The sequence below is a fragment of the Theobroma cacao genome, chromosome 3, assembly GCF_053813885.1.
Source record: "Theobroma cacao isolate CCN51 chromosome 3, ASM5381388v1, whole genome shotgun sequence".
In the NCBI taxonomy this organism is placed as follows: domain Eukaryota; kingdom Viridiplantae; phylum Streptophyta; class Magnoliopsida; order Malvales; family Malvaceae; genus Theobroma; species Theobroma cacao.
The window spans coordinates 43690935-43714054 of NC_142641.1; the positions used below are offsets into that span (position 1 = coordinate 43690935).

General features: G+C 35.6%; 2 protein-coding genes across 5 annotated transcripts; both read right to left on the bottom strand.

Annotated features, from left to right (window-relative positions):
* Positions 1 to 94: 94 nt before the first annotated feature.
* On the bottom strand, positions 95 to 3599 carry PHR1 (photolyase 1). 2 transcript variants are annotated; one of them, XM_007039929.3, is made up of 9 exons: positions 3124 to 3599; positions 2396 to 2736; positions 2075 to 2315; positions 1814 to 1902; positions 1702 to 1738; positions 1455 to 1513; positions 967 to 1048; positions 808 to 879; positions 95 to 544 (listed from the first exon to the last, which is right to left on the bottom strand). In XM_007039929.3, the coding sequence occupies exons 1-9, from the start codon at positions 3445 to 3447 to the stop codon at positions 371 to 373; spliced, it is 1419 nt and encodes a 472-aa protein (XP_007039991.3). In that variant the 5' UTR covers positions 3448 to 3599; the 3' UTR covers positions 95 to 370. The 2 variants fall into 2 exon arrangements, with proteins under 2 accessions (XP_007039991.3, XP_007039989.3); XM_007039927.3 differs by having other exon boundaries at positions 1814 to 1971; positions 3124 to 3598.
* A 10119-nt stretch (positions 3600 to 13718) lies between these two features.
* LOC18606366 (uncharacterized) lies at positions 13719 to 18845 on the bottom strand. 3 transcript variants are annotated; one of them, XM_018117295.2, is made up of 2 exons: positions 16166 to 18845; positions 13719 to 14546 (listed from the first exon to the last, which is right to left on the bottom strand). In XM_018117295.2, the coding sequence occupies exons 1-2, from the start codon at positions 18468 to 18470 to the stop codon at positions 14503 to 14505; spliced, it is 2349 nt and encodes a 782-aa protein (XP_017972784.1). In that variant the 5' UTR covers positions 18471 to 18845; the 3' UTR covers positions 13719 to 14502. The 3 variants fall into 3 exon arrangements, with proteins under 3 accessions (XP_017972784.1, XP_007039994.2, XP_088660965.1); XM_007039932.3 differs by having other exon boundaries at positions 16120 to 18845; XM_088804839.1 differs by lacking the exon at positions 13719 to 14546 and having other exon boundaries at positions 15721 to 18844.
* Positions 18846 to 23120: the final 4275 nt, after the last annotated feature.

Consider the following 23120-nt stretch of genomic DNA (forward strand, 5'->3'; position numbering starts at 1 on the left):
CAATATTAGTGTAATTGATAGGGGAACAACTCACTGGGTTCTGAAATTTAAACATAGTGAAAGCCTTAACTGAATCTTTTATGAAAGCCACCTCTGATGAGAAAAGATTTCTGATGCAGCTAAGGTTCACCCTTGAACAAATCTTTGGTACAACCAATGATATGCAGAGATCAACGTTTTGTTAAAAGTTTTAACAATTACGGGGACGGCAATGCCTTGCACGTCATCCAAAATACATGGGTTAGTTGGATATAGGTGTGGAATTTCATTCTAATCTAAACTAATGTCACCATTGGGAGTATCCAACTCCTTCCAGGACGAACATTCAGGCGGAGTGGAAAACCTAGAAACCGAATTTCGCAGATGTTAATTAACAGCGTAGCTGTTTCGTCGTTTGACTGAGCTGGCTCTGTGCTTTTCTCTTGTTAGTTTCACCCACTAGCCTCTTGATGTATGCAATGTATCCATCAACATCGAATTTCCTTTTGCATCCAGCATAGTTCATATACCGTATTTTCCCAAAAACAGGTCGCTCTCGCCATCCCTGAAGACCCATATGAAAATTAGGCTGGCATGAGAAATATTTTTATTCATAATCAATTTCTCTTTTTCCAAACAAAGAAACCATGCTTTTCTAATTCCTATTTCTTTTCATTTTCCAGATCTACATTAAAGCCTTTTTAACTGCATTGGTTTGATATTTCCGAACCAAATGAAATCTTGTCCAAATGACCAAAGCCACCTTTACCTAAGATAATAATACTCTAATCAACGATAGGACACATAACTTAAACCATAAAGACAAACCTGGTCATGCACGCCACAAATTGACCACATGCAACCAACATAACCATTTGGATCTCTCCCATCTATTTCATACTGCAATTAAGAGTTCATGTCAATAAAGAACATGGCACTTTTGTACTAACATCTTGTTAGCAAAATATAGCATTTTACTTAACTTACCTTGTCATTCAGGTATATGCATATTTCAATGGCCTCTTTAGGTCCCTTTGTCCACTCAAGAATCTTTTTAGCCCAGTACATACTGCTCATGATTTTGAAGTTCTCAACAAGGGGATTATTATTAACAATAAAACTTAAAGAATATGAGCTACATAAATCAAGCAATGCTTACTTTAGTCATACTGAGAAACCCAGGAAAAGCATAAAGGCACATGTAAGTCTAAAAGAGTGGCTGTTGATTCCTATAAATAACAATGAATGCATTAAAGATGTTTAACTTTCAGGACATGCTGCATGTTTACTCCTCTAATCTGCTTCCCTCAAAATTTATCCTGCCAATTGACTGATTTTGTAGTGCCTTCCAGTTTTATCTTATTATTGGATTCATTGCTAACTCTTATCCATGTCAAATAACAGAGAGCAAGAATGCAAACAACATTCTCAACTTGAAAAGAAGAAAATGTTAAATTCATTGTGAAGTCACTTGCCGCATAAAACCATGCATCTTTCCAAAGTGAACCATCTCCAGCTGCGAAGCATTCCAGAGCTGAAAGTTGTGATACAATAAATAAAAAATTAGATATGACAACAGGGATGAGCAAAGAGCTTGCTTACTTGAAATTCACTTAATGCATCATCTCATAAAGCCAAAAAAATGATCCGCAATATATATATATATATGGAAACTTTCAAAGTGAACCATGTAATTCAAATTTTCACCAACAATTTGCTTACAGGATCAGCTGTTTGTGCCTTTTCCAATTGCTCCATCCTACACATTCAACAGGCATTTGAGCTTCACTCAGCAAAATATAGACAATATTGCACTACACAGAATAACACTCACGTGTAAACATGTTCTCGCTTATCAGAGGCATGGTCCATCAAGGTCTTCCGTGCCCATTCCCACGCCCCCTCTAATGAATCGTAATGAGGCTGATAATAGCAAAAGTTATCAGCTAGTTCTCTGCGAATGATTAACTCCTCTAGAAAGGTATCAACTGCCTTCAGAGTAGTAAGTAGATGAAAAATTAAACCATACATCAGATGTAACAAACAACTAGCAAAACGAAGCCACAGGATGATTTGAGATTCAACTGCAACAAACCTGAGCATGAAGTTTTCGAAATCTATGTGCCTCTAAGGCACATCTCTGTGCAGAAATCTGCCCAAAATGAAGATATGGGGACAGACAAGAAAGAGCTCTGGGTTTTAAAGGAATATTCCGATCTGTAGAATAATTCTTCAACCTTTTTGTCAAGAATCCATCTTTGGTTCCCATCAATACTTCCATTGCTGCAATTTCTCCTGGTTCACACCATTCAATTTCAGGTACTTCTGCCCCTTTCCTAGCCACAGGAAAATCAGCATTACAAAACCAAATACTCTCAACTCAATTCCACACCCACTTATAGATAAAATATCTAACCTCAAAACATCGGCAATGACACTGTCCCAATCAATCAACTGATTCATTGCATCCCATTTCTTGTTTGGCGGTTGCAGTGTAGGAAAGTCAGTTAAGTACTCGGGAAGCAGTTTATTTATTTTACCCCTTATCGTCTTAGCACTATACTCCAACTTATGTGATGCAACCCAAACAGGAACTATATTGTGGGCATCAACCTCATGTATGGTCACTGAATCACTCACCTTCTCACAAATTTCATCTTTACATTTTCGAATCTGCCTTAACGGTGAGAAATCTGTAACCAAAAGTGAAGCCCCACATTCTTCAAGAAACTTCGGTATTGTTTCTTCAGCCTCTCCCTAAAAATTCAGCACACAGAAATAGCTAAGTTTTGGTACCTAGCAGAAAAACATAGTATTTCACAGGCTTCTATTCTCATTAAGCAAGAACAATGCTAATAAAGTCATCCATTTCAGACAATTTTTCATACGTTTCATTGAATGAACAATCCCTACACAAACTAAACCACGATTAATAGCATCACTTAACTAATATAACTTTCAAAATTTCACCTTTTCCTTGAACATTCAAACAAATTGGTACCCATAATTCCAATAAGAGTTTCTTCTTTGTGAACACTTTCTTCTAAATACGACCATAATTGTAAAACCCAAAGGAAAAAGAGGAAAAAAAGCAAATACAAAACATAGGTTATCTTCAAATGCAAAAAAAAAAAAAAAACTTACTTGAAAGAAAAAAAAGGGTATCTGAAGAATGTCTTGAATACTTCTTTGCAGTTGACTTAAACCCTTCAACATGAACCCTAGATGCCTTGCTTTAGCCCCCAAGAATTGATCAAAAAGATTGAAAGCTACAGACACAGGCACATTTGCCTTGTTGGCTTGATCAACGGCGTGTATCAAAGCCCAGTTGTCTTTTAACCGTTGATCTCTAAACATCCAGTACACCACGGGACCTTTTTTCAATGGCTGTGACCCTTCCTTCAGGACCCGGATCCGACCCGGGGGTAGAGATTTTGGTTCGGTTGATGGTGAAGATAGAGAAGCCATGAAGAGGGTGAAGAGAAAGCGAAGCGAAGGGCCTTTACTACAGTGCGCCAGAGAGGGGAGGGCGTCGGTTAACAAAGCGGGGGTTTGAGGAAGAAGAGAAATTGGAGGGAAGCAGGCAACCAGAAACAGTTGAAGGTTGTGGTTTTGAAATGAGATACATGGACCAGTTTAAAACTTGACACGTTTCACGAACCCATTTGATTTTTTATTTTATTTTATGGGCTGTTGTAGTGGCGGCCCAAGAAAGTTCCCTATTCCTTTCGAGCTTCCACTTTATGAGTTTTTGCTTAAAGATGAAGTTAAAATATTCGTATGGTTTTTGCTCGTAAGACATACCACTAATCGGAAGTGGAGCTCATGTCCAATATGTTGATGTCTTCCCCTCATAACACCCCACAAATGATATGCCAAGGTCCCAAAATTAAACGCACCAACACTACTTTGAATTTATGAATTTGGGTTCTCTTATCTATTTCTAGTTCATGCATTTTCTTCTCCAGCTAGTAGTAGAGCGATCAAACGGATCTCTTCGTCGTAAACTCTTCATCTTCAATGAAAGCGATGTCCTTAACTAGCACTGCAACTCTAAATCTGAAGGCTGCTGTAAAAGAATAATGGCGGTACCACTGCCGCAGAAATTAAAAAAAGTAATGATACTGCATAGCTGAGCATGGCATTCACAGCCCCACACATACAGCTCACGGCATTGAAATGAGAGAGAGAAATTCATATGTTTGGCTAACATTACTGCTGGGTGCTCCCAACTTTGTCTTCATCTTTGTTTAGTCGGTTGGACTTTCGGTTTTTAATGTTGTCACTTGTCAAGCATTCAGCTTAGATGTAAGACAGATTTCAACTTGGGTAAATTGGCGAGAAACAATTCAATTTTTTACATGATAACCTATTTTGAATGACTTGATGAAAGCGGTTAAAGTGTGGGTTTCGATTGTTGACTAAAAAGGCGGATTCATGAATAAAACCTGATTCTTGAGCTTCACCGCTAAAGATCTCATGCTTTTAGGTGCCTGCATTTATATTTAGACATATAGCTTTCAGTCACATTCAAATTGCTAGATATTTCTCAAGCCTGTCCACATTTGATCTTCTTGTCGGTTGCACTTGGGCTTGAGAGGTTTTTCAAAATCATTCTTGATTCCTTCGATGAAACGAAATCATGATTCGTGGATACTATTTACAGTTATTATTTTAGTTTCTGTTCTTTTGTCTGCTTTGCTTTCTGGTTTCTCTTGTTAGATTCACTGTCAGTTTTCCCTTGACTAAAAACCACCGAGTCCTGAATTAATTAGCAGATGATGGATTTATTGACGAGTTCATCTTTCATGATTGCCAATTACCTGCAGACCCCGCCCCGCCGATTAAGAGGCAGCATGGAGCGTTGGAGTTACTGTAAAATGTTGGGAGCATTCGAAACTTAAGATTAAGCTGTTGTCTTGTCTGGGGGATTACTTTCACCTCAGAGTTTGCCAGGAAACAGTCAAAAGCATTTTAGTCCATGGAAGAATTATGAGATTTAGGTGGAAATGTGTCTCCACAACTTTTCCCTGTTGGTGATATTTTCATTAAGCCATTTTAATTTCCGGGTATTGACTTGTATGAATAGGGACCATTAGAAACTGTCTTTGTTCATCTGATATACGTAGGATACAGCCTTCAATGCTCCAAAGTCTACACATAGCCAAACTTTCTCTGCATTTGTTCATTTTTCTTATACAGAAACGTAATTAGCCATCAATCTAGTTTTCCCCCGACTCATTATTGATGTCTACCTTGAAGCAAACGAAGTCATAAATCATAATTCACCCCATCTTCTGTGGAATTCCTGAAGAAAGTGAAAGTACGTACTATACCATTTACGAGGAAAGCAGCAGGACTTGGTTCTACTTATTTCCTAGTTGGGCTTTATTCTCGGGTTCCAGTATTCATATTTTGGTTAATTTCCTTGCTCCTTTCCTGTTCGATGCCGATGAAACCCCCGAACCCGAAAACAACACAGCTAAGGTCACATCATCAAAATTGTCAGATAAGGTCGTTGCTAAATGACCACTCTGTTGAAACTCTTGAAAGTGCTCCTAAGTCCTGTCAGATTTAAACTAGATAGAGATTATGTTCCCTCCCCTGGTAATCCTATAGGGTGTTGAAACTCAAGGCAACCTACCAACACTAAACTACAACGAGTCAAAAATGTTGGGCTTATTATGCTCCTGAAGACAAAAATATGGTGATACAGATAGGTTGTGTTAATGAAGGTGTTGTTTAAAGTAATCTCTTTGTCTCCATCACGTTCGAAAGCCAGCCTGCTTGCCGAGAGTAGTATTCACAGTTACTCGCAGCTCATAAAACTATAGAATATCAGGAAAACATGAAAGAAAGATTTACATGATACTTAAAACCTTTCATCGTAGTCGAAAATCATCAGTATCTCCAAAGAAGAATGAACTTCACGTGTGGCCCCGAAACTGTTTGTGACCAATGACCAAACTAGATGGATATTAGTTTCTCAAGAAGACAGAAGAATATTGCATAATTACATTCTGTTGACACTGAAATGTGAAATGATCATTTACTGAACATCTTGAATGACTCAGTCCATCTCAAGTTCAATTTGTTAATTCAACACCAGCAAACCCTGCAGGAACTGGTCTCTTTCTGCAGCTGCAAGGGCCAGACAGATATTGTTCCGTCTCTAAACACCCATACGTTATCTTAAGTAACTCCCAACACAAAATTTGTGGGCCTTAGCTTTTCAAGATTAATCTGTCAATAAAGAAGCTTCCAATGCATTGGCATTTATACAGTGAAGGCCTGAATAACATGAAGCTGAATGTGAACATATATCTGCATGACTATTGATTGATTTTACCACCTTCCAAATTAAACTCATATCTTCTCCAGTTACTCCCAACAAAAACTTTTTGGTCTGTGGTTGTACACAAAATAAGATATGTTGGTTGTTGTATTGATAAACGAAGACATTAATCTTTACAATCGGCTTTAGCAAGAAATGACTGATATATCTCAGCTGGAAAGATGCCCTGAGTGATTTAAAAGCCTAGATGTCAAGCTTGAGAGTTGTTGTGACGCAAATCCGAAGGACATAAAGTAATAGTAAAAAGAAAAGAAAAAGAACCCACATAAAGCGAATTGTTGACTTTCCACAAAGAATATTGTGCATTGTATCCTAACAAGTTGAGCAAACCAGAAGCAATGTCTTCGAGGAAAATCCAACTTCTAGTATTCCACTTTTTCCCATAAACCAAACAAGCCAAAAAGAAAATGGGGAAATTAGTGGCAATGGCTGGCAGTCTTTAGAGTATAATATTGAAAGCTTCTCCTTGTTATGTCTGCTGGTTGCTTCTGCCCCATGTGAGGACATGAAGCTTTCATGGCTTTTTTGTTTTATTTTTATTTTTAACCTTCAAAAAGTGAGCCCATGATTAAAGAATTTGACCCTCATGATACACATTTTGTCCTTAAATTCCAAGTCACGAAACTTTGTTTTCAAATTAAATATGATATTCTGATGGTTAGATTATGAGAACAAAAAGGCCCTCCCTTTTTCTTTCTTTCTTTTTTTTTTTTTTTTCTTCCTGCTCTTTTATGCACAAACAAACCATTATAATAGTCACCCCTTTCAAGCCCTTGTCCATGTCTAATTTAACATTCGTTTGGCCCTCGACTATAATCATTTTTGAATTATTCTTGTAATTTTTCAAAAGGAGAATTCATGAATCATGGAAAAACCCAATTTCAGTGCCCCAATCAACGCATAAATTTTTACCCACATCACAAAAGTCTGCTAATCATTGGAAAAGTATTTCCATTTTTGTGCCAAACATGGAAATTTGAGTAATTTTTACATGAACTCCACATATTATTTCTTCACTAAGTTTTAACTGAAAGCACATAGTTGCCTTGATTGCTAGCTGTTATTGTACTTATCAAACCGGGTTTAATGCCGATGACATATTGTTATATATGCTAATTCACTTTGCTTGTATGCTAATCTTCTTTTTATTTTATTACTATTAAAATTTAAAGGTATTTTTTAGTTGTTACAAGTTGCTTAATCTAAAAGAGTATATAACTAAAAGAAATCAAATCAATTCCGATGGAGCAGAAGAATCCATAAGAATCTCCTACACATTTTGTGGCTTAACTATATCCGCCACTTTCACCAAATAAATTAATGCTTTTCTTTTTGTTTTTTAATCTTTTTCATTTTAAAATTCTGCAACTCCTACTTTCTTTTTGTTTGTGTCTAGTCACATGTAACACATTATTAGTAAATAAATTACCCCCAATTGGCGTAATGTGGAGAAATTAAAAACAATAAAGAAAATGAAATGACTTAAAAGTAATTAAGCCAATCTAATCAAATTTCGTTTGATGTAAGCAAGCCAATGAACTAGGAATATACGTACCCACCAAATCTTATTTTCGAGATTTTATACAGTACTTAGCAATGATCAATGGTTCAACTCTTTGTCACAACCCGGCATATCAGTCTCTATGAAATGATGAATCTGCCCTCGTAAAAGGAATTTCAACTTGAGATACAAAGGGTAGCTTCGACTGTTGGGTGCTTTAAGGGATATGTAGGTCTAAGTCTAGGGAAAATCATGGGTGCCCAAATCCTAGCCCTCAATGGAATTTGTATATATAGGCACCCATACAAATAATTATACTCTTTAAAGAAGGAATAATCAAATGAAAGCAAGATTGACCGCTTGAAAAGTAGGGGAGAAAAAAAATAAAGAAAGAGTAAAATAAGAGGTTCTCAATCAAATAATGCTAATTGGAGATTTGCCCCACAAGACCAACAAAGCCAAAACACCAAGCACTTTTCAACACACCCCATTAAACAAGTCATGGAACCCACTTTCCTAGCTACTATTAAGTAAATTTAAACTATTCTTTTTCTTTCTCTTACTTTTCTATTTAATATTTGAATTTTTATGGACCGTTTTCCGTGAGCCAATTAATTATAGTAGTTCGCTTAGTGAAGCTAAAACTAAAATTAGTTGAAATAAAACACCTATCGTACATATATTTATGTTTGATTAATTAATGTTGTACAACTAATTAAATAAATATGGACCACAAGAAGACGGTTAAGAAATTTAATTAAAATGGAAATAAGTGGAAAAAAGGGCAATGATTCCGTTCGTTGTAGTTTTAACTGAAACTCTTTTTTGTTTATGGTATAAACAACTCCAATCCACCATGTGATATGAGTATTGTGGCAGTAGATTCCAAACTTGGAACCAGTCGGATGCTAACACGTGCTGCTGTGTTTATACACGTGGGTAATCGATACGTGTGGCACGCCAAGATGTAAAAATGAAAATAATAATAATAATAATATTTACATAAGTGGTTAAGGTTAAATGTAATGGTTGAAACGATTGTCCCCGTGAAACTACTTGAGATACTTGGTCTCATACGTTAGGGACAGAATGATGAGTCTCTTTAATTTTAGCACATTCAAGATAATCAACAATATTCTCTTTGAAATCATTCTTGTTTTCTTCACCTAATTAATTAAAGCCCCCTTGAACAACTTGTTTCCTTAACCGCACATGATTTCAATTTAACTTCTACCTTTTGCGCAAAATTAACGGCATTCACAAAATTAGGTATTCTCTACGTACGCTGTACGTGAATACAAGTTTTTTTGTGCCTGTTTAATGTTTCACGTGTTTTATTAAATTTTCTTTTGTTACATTTTATATAATTTTACATTACGTATTTAATAATTTTTTTATTTTTTATTTTTTATTTTAAAATTATATTATTTTTTAATTCTTAATTAATAATATAAATTTAGACATATAACATAAAATTATAAAAAAAAACTCCAAACGAAACATCAAAGTAATTGTAATTTTGTTGTGATAATGTAGCAAAATCTCATTAATTTTATTTGAAGACTCGCAATCTTTGATATTTGTTGCAAGAAATTTCACAAAAACAAAAAGCATCTTAATTCTCTATACTTACATGATATTCATTATTTTTCACATATATATATTGTGTGTGTATATATATATACATATATATATATTTTATAATTCAAAAAAAATCGAATTCTATTATCTAAATAAAAAATAATATACCAACTAATGAATCGAATGTTTAAGTGTTGCATTATTTATATATATATATATATATATATATATGATAAACATCAAATATTTAATTTATAAAATCATAATATATTTGTTTTTAAAGTCTATACTATTATTTTGTCATTATTTATATATTTTCTTTTCAAATTTTAAATCATTTTACACAATATTATAGAAAGCACTTAGTAATCTTGGTCACAAATATGTCAAAAAAATAGCCAATTTCGTGGTATTAAAAAAGATAAAAAAAATGCTCGAGGTAATTATAAGTATTTTATAATTAAAATTAAATAGAAAATATTTGAAAAATCCAAAAAACAATTGAGAATAATTAATGATAGTAAAAGTGACGTAAGGTTTTCCAGGAAAGCGTTACGTCAAGAGTACGGACATTGACCAATGAGATCCAACTCCCATGAATCATCATCCAAACACAGTAGTTGACCACGTGACCAAGGAAAAGAATATGTTCAAGTCTTTTTTTAGTTGCGTCAAGGTTGTAATTGTCAGTTTCGAATTTGTCTGAACCCTCCCCTCTCTCCACTCCCTTCGTTTTGATTTTGCCAAGGCACTACCAGACAAACAACAAGCAACGACCGATGGGGACTCCCAATTTTTTTTTTTTTTTACAAAAACGTCCCTCCAAACTCCTAACCCATCTGGGGGTTGAGGTGGGGGCCCCCACTTTAAACCATCGTGCCGACAGTCAATATCTGATGTTAATTTTATCATCAAAACCGTACACGTGGCCCTATCCAAGCCTTGAACGGCATTGATGCGGCTCATCTCTCATCACCAGTTTGGGTTTTCCGAAATCATGATGGTTCGAATCAAAGACATAATTGTGTTTGCCCATGGACCCTACCGTACGAACGGGAGCATTATACAATGCCCATGATTGTGACACGTGCCTCTTTTCTCGAACCCCCCTAATTATGCGCAACACAAACCAAAGCTTGTTGCCCAGTTGTATTTCCATTAAAACACAGCGTTTTTGTCTTTGATTTTGAATGTAAGAAATTGTACCACCACCGGTTTTATTTCATTTTATGTTGAGTAATTTTGTGGTCCAAAATTCTAGCACCAATTTTGGGACAACAAATTTTATTCTTCTCCTTTCCCTCTTTTTTTTTTTTTTTTGCTTTTAAAATAGTACATAATTGATTAATGTGAGTTGTTTATGATGTGACACGTATTATTTTAATGTCTAAATTTTCAAAAGGTTCGTAATGTACGTGTGTTTCCAATTGGATAACTGAGATCTAAGAGTTGACAACTTAAAGTTTGTTTTAAAGAGTGTGAGCTGTGATTCAGAACTAAAACTTACTAAGCTTTGAAAAACATGTTATGCACATTTAACGACTTGGACACATCTCTGTCAAGAGTTAATCTTATATTCACATATTAATTTGCCCTATTTTCCTCCTCTTTTTTTTTTTTTTTAAAGAAAGAAAACTTCTCATTTTATAATGCTTTAATTCCTTGAAGTTTTGCTTAGAATACAAATGATAAACATGGGTTTTCTTGTTTGAATTTCCAGAGTGTTTGACTTTTGTGGGTTGAAAATATGAAATGACTGAGCACTTTTTTGTTGTTGATGTAATGCAAAATCAGTGATCTTGACCTTTCTTGAATAATGTCATTCCAAAATTTTAGAAATGATAGAAAGTGCAGTCCTCTTTTTTCTTTTTTTTTTTGGGTTGTAAGGCTTTTTATCATTTGAAAAGAGGGGGAGAAACAAGGATCATAGTTTAGTTGCCACACTTCCATTAGTCCCTTCAACGATTTATTCTTGCCCACTGACCATGGTTCATTTACAATTTAATTTAAAAATTTCATCACATTTAATTGAATGAATAATGATTTATATACTATACTGTTTACTTATTTTACTCTTCATCAAATTTAATTTTAATCATTTTAATTCGTACGATAAGATTTGATTATAGATTTTAAAATTAAAGTCTGCATTGAAAAACATATACAAATATTTAAATTTAAGATTTAGGTGAGAGGTAGAGCGTAAACAGATATCATCCCTAATGAATTCTTTGCCACCTTTGAAATTTGTGTATAAATTTGAATCTTATACTTAATACCCATATGTAAATCAATTTTTTTTTTTCAAAAAAAATACGAAGATTCTGACCATTTCCGTATGAACTTAATATTTAATGAGAGTATAAGTTAGGACCACAAAAAGCAAGTAATTTTCATATGGTGACAGATAAAGACATAAATTAACCAAAGTTAAGGGTCTGGTAAAAAGAAGCATAAAGAGGTAAGACTTTTTGGCAGCATAGAGTGTAGGACACTCTAATTTACTCAAAAATAAAAGGGAGAAATGAGAAAGAATGGTATCCCATGTGAATTAACAGTGAAAGGTATAGTATTTTATATCTTTTTAAACTTCATGGGTGAACTCGATTGGCAGTGAGCTGACTTCTTTGAAACAATACATATAAATATAGGGTGGTCCATGACCATGCCATCTTCGGTCATAATAAACATACAAATTTAGACTTTAGCAATGCATGGTAAAGCACACATGTTTAGAATATTTAGCATTCACGTTGGTCTCAAGTAGTATTTATATTTAAGAACCCCTCTCTCTCTCTCTCTCTCTCTATCGGGACCTTACTCTATATGTTATTTGTGATTAAGATTGGAAATATAAAAAAAAAACAAATTGCTTTCTAATTCAGAGTCAAATTAAGACCAATGTTTTTTTTTTTCTATTGTAAATGCCAATAAATATAGTAACACATCCTTAGCATGCATATAAATGTTAATTAGTACTTAAGTTGTGCTTCATTAACTATGCTAATTAGTTATATACTTACGAATATCAAATACATAACTTTATTTTTGAACATGCAATATTGGAATTCATATAAAAAATTTTCTAAGAATACGATCCATGCATGCACTAAGTTCATAGCGAAGTTAGTGGAAACTTGTGAAACAGTGAACGGGAGGTCTGATTTTGCATTTTCAAGTTCCATTCTGAGTATAACAACGTTAATGAAAAGCACCGAAGAAATGGTGATGCAGACAAAAAAGGAGAAATATATCAGACGTTCTATTAATGGAGGTTGCTAGTGAGCATTCAAAGGGGAATGAGAACTTACATGAGTGAAACCAAGAACAAGGGAAAGAAAAAAGAGAGAAAAATAAAAAGTTGTATGATGAGAAGCATTGGAAGAGGCAAAGATTCTTGTATAAAGAGAGTGTCGTCCTATACTAATCATTATATCTCTTTTCCTTTTAACCAAACCAAAATGAGTGGAGTGAAGCATACCATACGCACAGAGAGAGAGAGAGAGAGAGAGAGAAAAGATTAGTAGCTTAGTTTGGTGAGCAGTCAGCATTAACAAGTCTTGCCGACAGGAAATTCTGTCTCTCCACTAAATGAGTCATTAGGAGACCCAAGAGTGGTAAAAAAATAAACAAAAAGAAAAGAAAAGAACAACACAAATTCACTCCACTTTTCTACTATCGTCACGATTTCACCCCACAGAAAGGTGAATCACCACTTGATATGTATATATATTTTTTAACCTTTTTAACTGTTGGGTGGAGATGGGTGGGTGCATCTAATTCCATCGAGGCATTAAGCCAAAAAGGAGAGCTCAAAGTTCAAAGTGCTTTTAAAGGGTTTTTTTTTTAAATATATATATATATATATTGAAATATATATATATATGATGGAAGGGAAAAGATCGGAAAGCCGATGGTTTCCTGAAATTTCTAGGCTTGGTTTTACCATAAAGGGTTGCAACATGCTACAGTGATAGCTTCCTCTGATTGGCAGAAAGTGCAATGGTGGATGACCAGCCATTGTCAAATGACTCCTTATCCGCTTCTCTTGGATATAACTAGCTACTGCTCTGCAATTCATTGCCCTTTTCCTTTTTCTCTTGCTTTTCCTCTTTTTTACTCAAGCTGCATGTGTGAATATTTCCCTCCTAGCTTTTCTTTCTTGTTTTTTTTTTTTTTGTTTTCTAGAATAAAGATTTAGAGTTGTATGAATAAATCTTGAATGCTTTGAGTTATCCTATACATGATTAGTAATTATAGAATGGATATATATATCAGTAAAAACAAAAGTACTAGTAATTGTAAGAGGTATAGAAGATGGTATATATTAGTCAATTTCACATTTTACAGTCATGAATAACAAATCTGTATCATAGTATAATATACTGGAACATAAATACTGGAAATACAAATAAATATTGGATAAACAATCAAACAGGAGCAAGAGGAATAAATCCTTGGAGTTTGAGGTAGATGAATGTAGGGAAATCCATCAAGAAAAACTTGGAGCAGCTGTTAAGTTGCAGTAGTGTTTTAAAATTGCCGAGGCATCAGGAACCAATGAATCAGTTTGAAATCGTTGTAGGATCACTCTCAAGCATCTTGTGTGCCGCTTCATGCCGACAATCTTCCTTTGCTTTGGGTCCTCTTAAGACCTTTCTCGCAATCATGGGGGGCATCAACCAATGACTCTGCATGAACATCATGAGCTTTGGAATGTTTAAAAGATAAGTTACCCCCAAAGATGATTTGATGGGAAAAACCTGATCTCTCTCCCAGACAACCAAAGCTTGGAAAAAGACTTCCACTTCTTTCATGGTGGGGCTCCACTCTCCCAAAGACACAAAAAACAGGAGAGATAGATGAGATGGAAACAGTTACAAGTGCTCCTCCAGCTAGAAAAGCCCTGGTCTCAGGTCCTTCCGAGGTTGGTGACCCACGTACTGAAATTCGGCTAGCCATCCACCCAACCGGCTCAAGGATCCTCTTGCAAAAAGACAGATATCTGCCAAAAACTTGGAGTCCTTGGATCCTCCAGGCAAATTCCTCTTTAATCATGGTCCAACAATACTAACGCCCAACCATCTTACGGTGGTCTCTCCAGTCCGACAATATCTTTGTCACATGCTTCTGCCAACAAAAAAAAGACATTTAGCATAATTATCATAAGCTCATTGCTCAGTTGAAAGTTCAACTTACAATAATTGACTCTATCAACATACAACTCCAAGTTCTTGAACATATGTTTCAACAGTTTAATGTTCACCAAGAAAGGTAACTCAAATAAACACAACTAAGAAATGAGCCTATCCAAACATTTCTGATAAAAATGTACTTTAACCTACTAGTTTCGGAGAAGTATAGATTGTACTTGAGATGTGATTTAGGTTCTCGACCTGTCAAAGCGCTTGATTGCATCACAAGTCACAAAAACTAAACAGAGTGGATGCACAAGAGCCAGAAATCTTATCGAGTTTTGGTATCTCCCGAGGTACAGATACAACATGGTCCAGGCAATTACCTGTTTGGGCTGTGAGAAGGAACCTAAACTTGGAACTTCATTCCAACTTCAGTTTGCGGAAAGACCGTCTAGATGGGCATATGAAGGACCACCAAGCAGCCAAATGCAAGTACCAAAGACCAGAAATAGTGAAAGGTTTTTCAGCAAAACCTCCCCAATCATTTTACCACACATCAAAGAGCAAATGATATCCAAATTGGACATGTGTGAAATTGCACAAAGAAAGAGTGTTGATCACGCTTGTTTACAAAGGAATTGAGATGATCATGCAAAGGATCCATAATTCCACACTTCATATAATATTGAAAGCAAGGGACCAGCTGTACATTATATCAATTCCAAAAGTTCAGCTGGACTAAATAAAGAAACCATGTAACAAGCTTTTTCGGACAGAAAGGTAATTGTCTTTAGAAGATTAATTACTTCATCAAGAACAATAAAATGGAGACCGGACTACAAGAGAAATTGCTTTCTTGGATTCTTAAGAACACAAATGAGGGCTCATAAGTCTTAAAGCAAGACTGTTAACAGAATACGGAAAATTCAGTAAATAATGTCATATACACACACATGCATTACTGTCCTAAACCTATATCATCAGTTCCATGAACAAAAAAAAGCACATGGAAGGTAGAGTACAAGCCAAATCAGAAACTGTAAGTTTCAATATTACTCAAGATAACAGCACATTGTGCTTAAGTGCTTCAAGTTCAAAAGGATATGACTTGCTTGTAAACCTCATAAAAAAATATAGAGTCAAGATATGTTCATAAAACCAAAAGAGAAATCATAAATCTTTCCCCTTTATAGATATTATTTTTTTATCAAAAATGCTAGAGGACAAAAAATTTACAATGTTCTTCCTGTTCTGTAACTTCTATTCATGCAGCATTCTCTATCTTTACAAACAAGAAGACTCTTTCTGCAAATCCAAAAGCCCCAAAATCATGCTAGGGTAAAAGATGGGAAAATGCTCAAACTGTGAGGCTGAGCAGTGGTAGGAATACAATATTCAATCCCAATCAATGCCCTTTTCCTCCACCTGACTGTCCCAAAATCTTCTAAAGAGTAAGTAAACTAGTACAAAATGGGAAAAAAGTAGTAAAACGAATTCAAAAAATCCTACAATTTTCAAATATCTAAGGAAATGGGGAAAAAAGAAAAGAAAAGAAAAAACATTACACTGAGGATGTTTCAACAAGAACCTCATTTAGCACATCATCCTCACCGTTTGCCAATGCGAAAAGCTCCGCATCCTTCTCTTCATCGCTGGAAAAATCCCGCCTCTCGAGCTTGGAATGTGCTGCAACAAATATCAACTTTTGAGCCCTGTCCATGCCTACCCTTGAATGCCCATGTGCACCTACCCATCTCAACAAAGACCAACTGCATTTGAATCCACATGAAGTTGCATGAAGGAAAATAAGCCTAACTGCAACTTTTCCTAGGGACTTGAACTCAGTAAGATGAGTTTCCCAAATAAGCCTACTGCTCTGGGGATTAGCAATTTTCATCTTCCCAGTGACTGGATCTCTCTCCTTCATCTGCACAGCTTGTGCATATACCGGATCAAGCCCTTCTGTTCTCCATTTCATAAGCTCCATAAGAGCAATATGAGCCTCCTCTCTAGATACAAGCCTGGTTATCAGCTTGTCAACATCCTTTTCTTGCTCAAGTGTCAAGCATTTGAATGGGGGAAGGTACTTCCCACTGGCGTCTCTAATCAAATAAAGTGGATCAAGTATATATGCAGCCGCCCAAGCCGGGTGGTAATTCTTCTTGAACCGCCTTTCAATCACTTTCTCCACTTGACCTTCTGCAATGTGAAATTTAGAACACCAATCTTTCACCCTGGTTCTAAGATCATCCCAAAGTGGCAGGCATTTCCCAACCAGTGGTCTTTCTGTCTCTATCTCTTGAGCCATTTCTTTGATCAATTTAACCAATGAATGCACTGCCTCTAAATCATTCCAAAACCCCATATCTCGAATCATCTCTGCAACATCCCTAGCAACTGGATCCTCCATGGATACCATCTTATACGTTTCGTCAAGCAAAAGCAACTGAAGTGCCCGAGCTGAGTTCAATATATCTTCAATCATTGTATATACAGGTCCAAAATTCAAGCTTTCATGGTCGCGCAAGGGCACTCTCAATAAATCGGCACTCCCACACTCCTGCAACTGATACTTCTGAAAGCTAATGCGAATTTGACTCGTATTATTTATGAAATTTGCAAGCTTCAAGGCGTTCTCTGTCACTGTCTTGAACAAAGGAAGCTCCTTGCTAAAGTCCTTAATCAAACTATTCAAACCCTGAAACTGACAAGAAAGATTAACCATCCAATGATGCTGATTCTCCAAATTCCTCAATGCTTTAGCCTTAAACTTATCAGCAACAATCCCTGCACATTGCTGCACAGCATTCCCACAAATTCCCGTTACAGTCTCCCACAAGACCTCCTCTGCATATTTAGAAGGAACAGCACCACTAAGAAAAACTGCCCTTCTATACAAACTAGTCCCATTAGGCAAATTCACCATCAAATTCACCAAGCTCTCTTCCCCACTAGCAAAGCTCTTAGCTTTCCACCCATCCGATGCAACCTGAAAGAACATAGCATCTCTAATCCTTGCCTCGGATTCAGATTTCACTTCTTCATACTTAACATCCAATCTACTACCAGCAAGTTCCCTCCTTGAAACTGGTGGCAACCCGACCTGATTAAGAAAAGCTCTAAACTTTGGATGTTCAAGACTCGAAAACGAAACCGACCCACAACACTCATAAATCCAATCAGCTAAAAAATCAACTGCACACTCAATCTGGGACTTGCTTAAAGTTGGCCCAGGTGAAGTTTTAGGACTTTTTAGCTTCTTTACACTATCTTCCAACATAGCCAAAGCACCTAAATCCTCTTTCCCTCCAGACAAAACCAAATGCTGCTGATGTTGCGGCACCAAACTTCCACCACTCGCCGTCACAACCGCCCCTGGCGACGGCGAGTAAGCTAACTCTCCGCAAAACCTTGAAGGATCAACAATAGCCAACGGAGTAACCTGATAAGAACAACCCAAACCTGAACCAGAACCAGAACCCGAACCAACAAGGACACCGCCAGTGGCAGTTACAGTAACCGAAGAAGAGCTTCGTTTCCTATTACTTTGAGTTGCGGTTGCTGTTGCCACCGTTGTTGGAGATGGAGAAACAGAAGAAATGGGTTTGGCAAGAGAGTTAAAGTTGGGACAAGTTCCCCTCTTTAGATGTTCTGAAGCTGTTCTTGAAGGATTAGAAGCCGAGAAAACAGCGTCGCACAAAGAGCACCGGAGCTTTACAGCTTTGGGGAGCCCGGTATCAGTGTTATGAACGAGCATGGGCTCGAGATGAGCCCAATACCAAGCTCCTTTACCTTTTATTGCCTTGGTTCGAACCATGACTAACCCTTCGTACCTTTTGTGTACGGCCTTGGCTGTTAACTCGTCGGCTGAGACTGCGTCCACTGGAGTCGTTGTCGTATTAGTCGTGGCAGCCATTACAGGGGGACTTAAATGAAAAAAATGGAAAATTTGGCAACTCTTTTTGGAGTTTCACTGAAAGGCTCTGCTTATTGTCTTCGTTGTCGTTGTTGTTGATGTCGTTGTTTTTCTTGTCATCTTTTTCTTCTCCTTGTTCCCGTGGATTATGTGAACGAAGACGTTCTATGGGTTCTTGCATTTAGCCGGGAAAATCTGCCGGCGCTGGCCGGATCTTGATTTCCCGGCGACTTTCCATGCAGAGTTTTTTTCCCACTTTTTTCTTTGGTCTTTGTTATTGGGTCTTCGGTATTTTTTTTTTAGCAGAAGAAATTTCAAAGCTAAAGAAAGAGAAAGGGAGAGAGAAAAGCGGAATGGGTAGGGTAAGAGAGAAATAAGGGGGACATGAGAGAGTGTGAGGGGGTATTGCCTCGACGCGCTGACACGCCCCGTCAAGGCGAGCGTGGGGGAGAATGAAGGGGGGAGCATGTTGATGGGAACTGGTGCAATGAGGTAACACCAGAGTCCCACGTACGAAAACATTTACTACCTGACACAGGTTGTCAGGAACAGGTGATTGGAGAGTACAAGACACGCGCCTCAAAAGGTTCTAGTTTTGGTATCGCTTTCATGGTTCGGCCTTTAATATTTCTTCTCTTTTTAATTTTTTTTCCCCAACCATTTTCTCCTTCTTTTCTCTTTTGTGTTGTTGGGGTCTTGTTTGTCTTGTCTGTTTCCTTCCCTTCCTTTTCTTTTTCTTTAGATTTGGAATTTCAGGATTTTTTTTTAAAAAAAAAACTCATCTTCTAATTGTTTATTGGTTATATATGGGTGGGATTTATTTTTCTTTTTTGGCAGACAGAGCAGAGTTTCGTTAAATGGAGTTTCCTTTTGTGACCTGCTGTTCATGTGGTTTTTATCAGAATGTGGACATAAAAAGGGCAACCTAGGAATTTAATGAATCCCCCTCCCTCAACCAGTTCTTCTTCGGCAGTGTTGACCAAAGACATCCAAAAGAAATTGCCTTGAAAAAGTTCACCAAACACCATATGCAATCAAACCCATTCTTTTACTAAATTTTAAATGCAGGAGATACAACTAATAGTTTTTATTTTGATTTGATTTGATTTGATTTTGATTAATTTATCAAATAAGCGGCTACTTAAGACATTGACAAAGATCAAAAGAAATCCAGCCATTCAAATTAGCTCTTAATCACAACAATAATCTTCACCTTCTTCCCAACTAATTGTGTCAAGCTAATCATGGCAAACACATTAATTAATATCATGGACACATCATTCCTTTAGATTGTGATATAGAAAAAAAAAAAAAAAAAAAAGGTCATTAACCCAAGCAGCTGGCCTTAAAATAAGCATTAGTAACAGCAATGTGTTCCATGTACAATATATTTTATATCCACCCAATTGGCCTATTTGTATTTAAGAACAATTTTTTTTTTTTTTTACAAACTTGCTCTTCAAGGTTTGTGGAAAATAAGGGTTTTCCAAATTTAGTTATTACTCTTTTATTATCGATCATTTACGTCATAAAAATGAAGATAGAAAATGATTTTTTTACTTAAAATAGTTCATGATACATATTATATAATCTTAAGAAATTAAAAACGCACGAAGCTTCTTTAAAATTTCATTCTACTTGATGTAAAATAATTTGGAATTACATCTCTATCTATATAAAGAAAAAAGAAGAAGAAAATAACATCTCTCTTTTGAGTTAGACACTGCAAGTTCAAACTTTCTTTCCAAACATGGAAAAGATTTATCTTGTTTTTCTGTTTATTTTGTCCATTAGTGGGGGGGAGAGAATATTTAAGCTTGCTACTTCTCTTCTGGAACAAAGGTAATTACTAATTAAATCTGGATTGTTGGGAAGGGCAAGAGTTGATTAAATTGTCAAGTGAAGTTTAGTTGGGATCCTTAAATGGAGCACAAGGCTTTATATCATAGTACTATAAATGAAAGAAATGGTCAGTTTTTAATGCCTTAGTTGTCAATGTCCATTGAGTCAATTACCATATGTCACCCAACTGTCATCCACCTTAGTGTCGGACTGTAGGGTTTTGAACCCATAGACAAGGAAGGTAATCCATATATGCTTGAGCCAACAATTTTGAAATCTACCCCAATTCCCAAAGGAAAAAAAAGAAAGAAAAAGAAAGGATAGATCCCTTGATTAAAGATGTACTACCGCAAGTTAATAAAAGTTCAATCTTGGCTTGAAAGAATAATGACCTTTTTTTTTTTTTTTTTTTTTACATACCAATTCTGAGGATGCAAATGGAAAATTATTAAAGTGACTTTCTACCTAGAAATTCTAGTGCATGCTTCAAAGAGTGAAAAAATTTACAAAACCAATCCATTTGGTTTCTAGTAGTGGGTCTCTCTTTACTAGGACAAGAAAGGGAGGGGTGATTAGAGATTTCACAATTTAAGAAAATGGGGTGTTGGATTTTTTCTAAGCACTGGGTTTTTGAGTTAGATACTGAGGAAAAAGAAGCTCTCAAAGTCTAGGAAATTTGGATGAAATTCCACAAAGGAAAATTCTGGCAAAGCTTGTCGTTGTCGAAACTTTTTTTTAACGCCTACTATATGAGAATTGAAAGCCTCTTTGGAGGTCTTTGTCCCTTGTTCTCTATCTTTCCAACAGCAAAGGAATCAGGTTTATATTTTTAATCATTTTTCCTTCTCGCTGGAATCATCAACCCAACGTATATTTGGGGTGGTTTGAATTGACTTATTAGAGAAACCCCTCCTTAGCAGTTAGCAGATTTGGTGAAAGTCACATGTTGTCTATCAACTTTGCTTGTAATTCGTTAATGAACTGCCTAATGCAATATTAGACATAAACCCTTCTCTCTCTAAATTATTGGAAACACATTTTATCTTTCCCAAATTTTTAAGTTTAATCTGATCAAAAAAGGGTCCAATTTTATTACTATCTTTAGCATATCGAATGTATCAACGGCTATATACATAGAAGTAATGATGGCCAGACAGGCCTTTAGCTTTTATAAGTATAATTCGAATTGTACAAGAGGATAAAAGCTTTTGATGATGATGATCACTTACAACATATAAGGGATGCATACAAACAAGAAATTAAATCCCAAATTATAAAGTAAAACTACTGGGGACTGTGGAGTAGGCCATGAAAACCATTAGCTGCCTCTCCTCCTTTATTGTATAAAAAGTCAAAGGAAAACCAACACATTGTCGATCGACCCCTCTACATAAAATGATAACAATACCCGTCAACTCAAACCTAATAGTGAGCTTCTTTTCATTTATACTGATGTTCCCATTACCAAACCCACTACATTTATCTTCAAGATTCTAACACATTTGCAGCACAAATTATTAGGGTTGGCCATAAATCTTTTAAAAAAACCATGATAATTGTGTCATTTTTCTTATCATCAATTTAAACTTTGAACTGTTAAGAACTGAGTAGTTCTTTGAAGTTCAAAGAACAAGCTAATCTTGAATTCAAAATCCCAATACTTTTACTTAACAAAGTGAGGGTTGAAGAATATTATTGATCATCTCTAAACGTAATTTCTTTTCTTGTTTTCCTTCGACATATAATTTGGTCACCAGCAAATTATGTGTGAGCTGCAGCTAGCCTGCTGTCAAAGATGGGAGAGGAGGTAGTTCATATGAATGCTAAGTGCTAACCACAAAAATATGATTGACAAACATGGAGGAATAATGGGTATGATTGCTCTTTTATTCTGGAAAATTAAATTGCTTGGTATGGGCAAAAGGCAGAGGCATTCTCTTTTCCTGATTCTTTCTACTCATTTTCATCTTATCAGGTGCAACATAGGCTGCTGCTACCATCTTCATTCAAATGCTCTCGAATGGGTAGTACAACCGAAAATCATATAAGTAGGCTACTACAATTATAACTTTATATGATAAAGAATTTTCAAGTTTTTTTTATGGATATTTTAAATATATATATATATATATATATATATATATATATATCTTAACATTTCATGTGCAATATTCTGAAAATATCAAATATATTACAATGATTTTGTTATGCGTTTTATTTTTAATTAAATTTATACGAAATCGATCAAAATATAATAATTGTTTATCATCTTTTTATCGTCATACTTCTCGCTTAAATTGAATTTACAATCTTAAACTTACTTATAAAAAGAATCTAATTGAAAAAATTACCATTGATCTTATTTGTTTTCTAAATTATATCTTTTCACCCATCTAAAAAAATTGGAAACCAAAGACATCTTTGTCTGCATGAAGACATGACTTTCCTTTTAAGGTGCATTGTTTTGCTGCTATTTATTTCCCAACACAGATACCTTTCCTAGATTCCAAGCTTTCGACATACATGATCTACATCCCTTTTCTTCCTCTTGGACTTTCTTTTTTGCATCTTATCCATATAAGGCACACCAAATTTACCCTTTTATTTTTCTTAAAAGAAAGGATAAAATTATTTGTTTTGCTGTATTTTCCTATTGTATTTAATTTGAAATGCCGAGGAATTATGAGAGAAATTATGTATAAAGTAAGATTTTTCAAAAAGGAAGTTAAAACCATAGACGTGAGAATTGAAAATTTATTCTCATTTAACAATCTAAGCAACTCAAATTCATAATCTTTCTAATAATTT

Excerpts from the sequence above, each read along its gene's own strand:
- PHR1 (XM_007039927.3), bottom strand. The coding sequence starts at position 3,447 with ATGGCTTCTCTATCTTCACCATCAACCGAACCAAAATCTCTACCCCCG. Across the intron at positions 2,316-2,395 it reads GTCATTGCCGATGTTTTGAG|GAAAGGGGCAGAAGTACCTG; the intron begins GTTAGATATTTT and ends TCCTGTGGCTAG. Across the intron at positions 1,972-2,074 it reads TTCGAAAACTTCATGCTCAG|GCAGTTGATACCTTTCTAGA; the intron begins GTTTGTTGCAGT and ends ACTACTCTGAAG.
- LOC18606366 (XM_007039932.3), bottom strand. The coding sequence starts at position 18,470 with ATGGCTGCCACGACTAATACGACAACGACTCCAGTGGACGCAGTCTCA.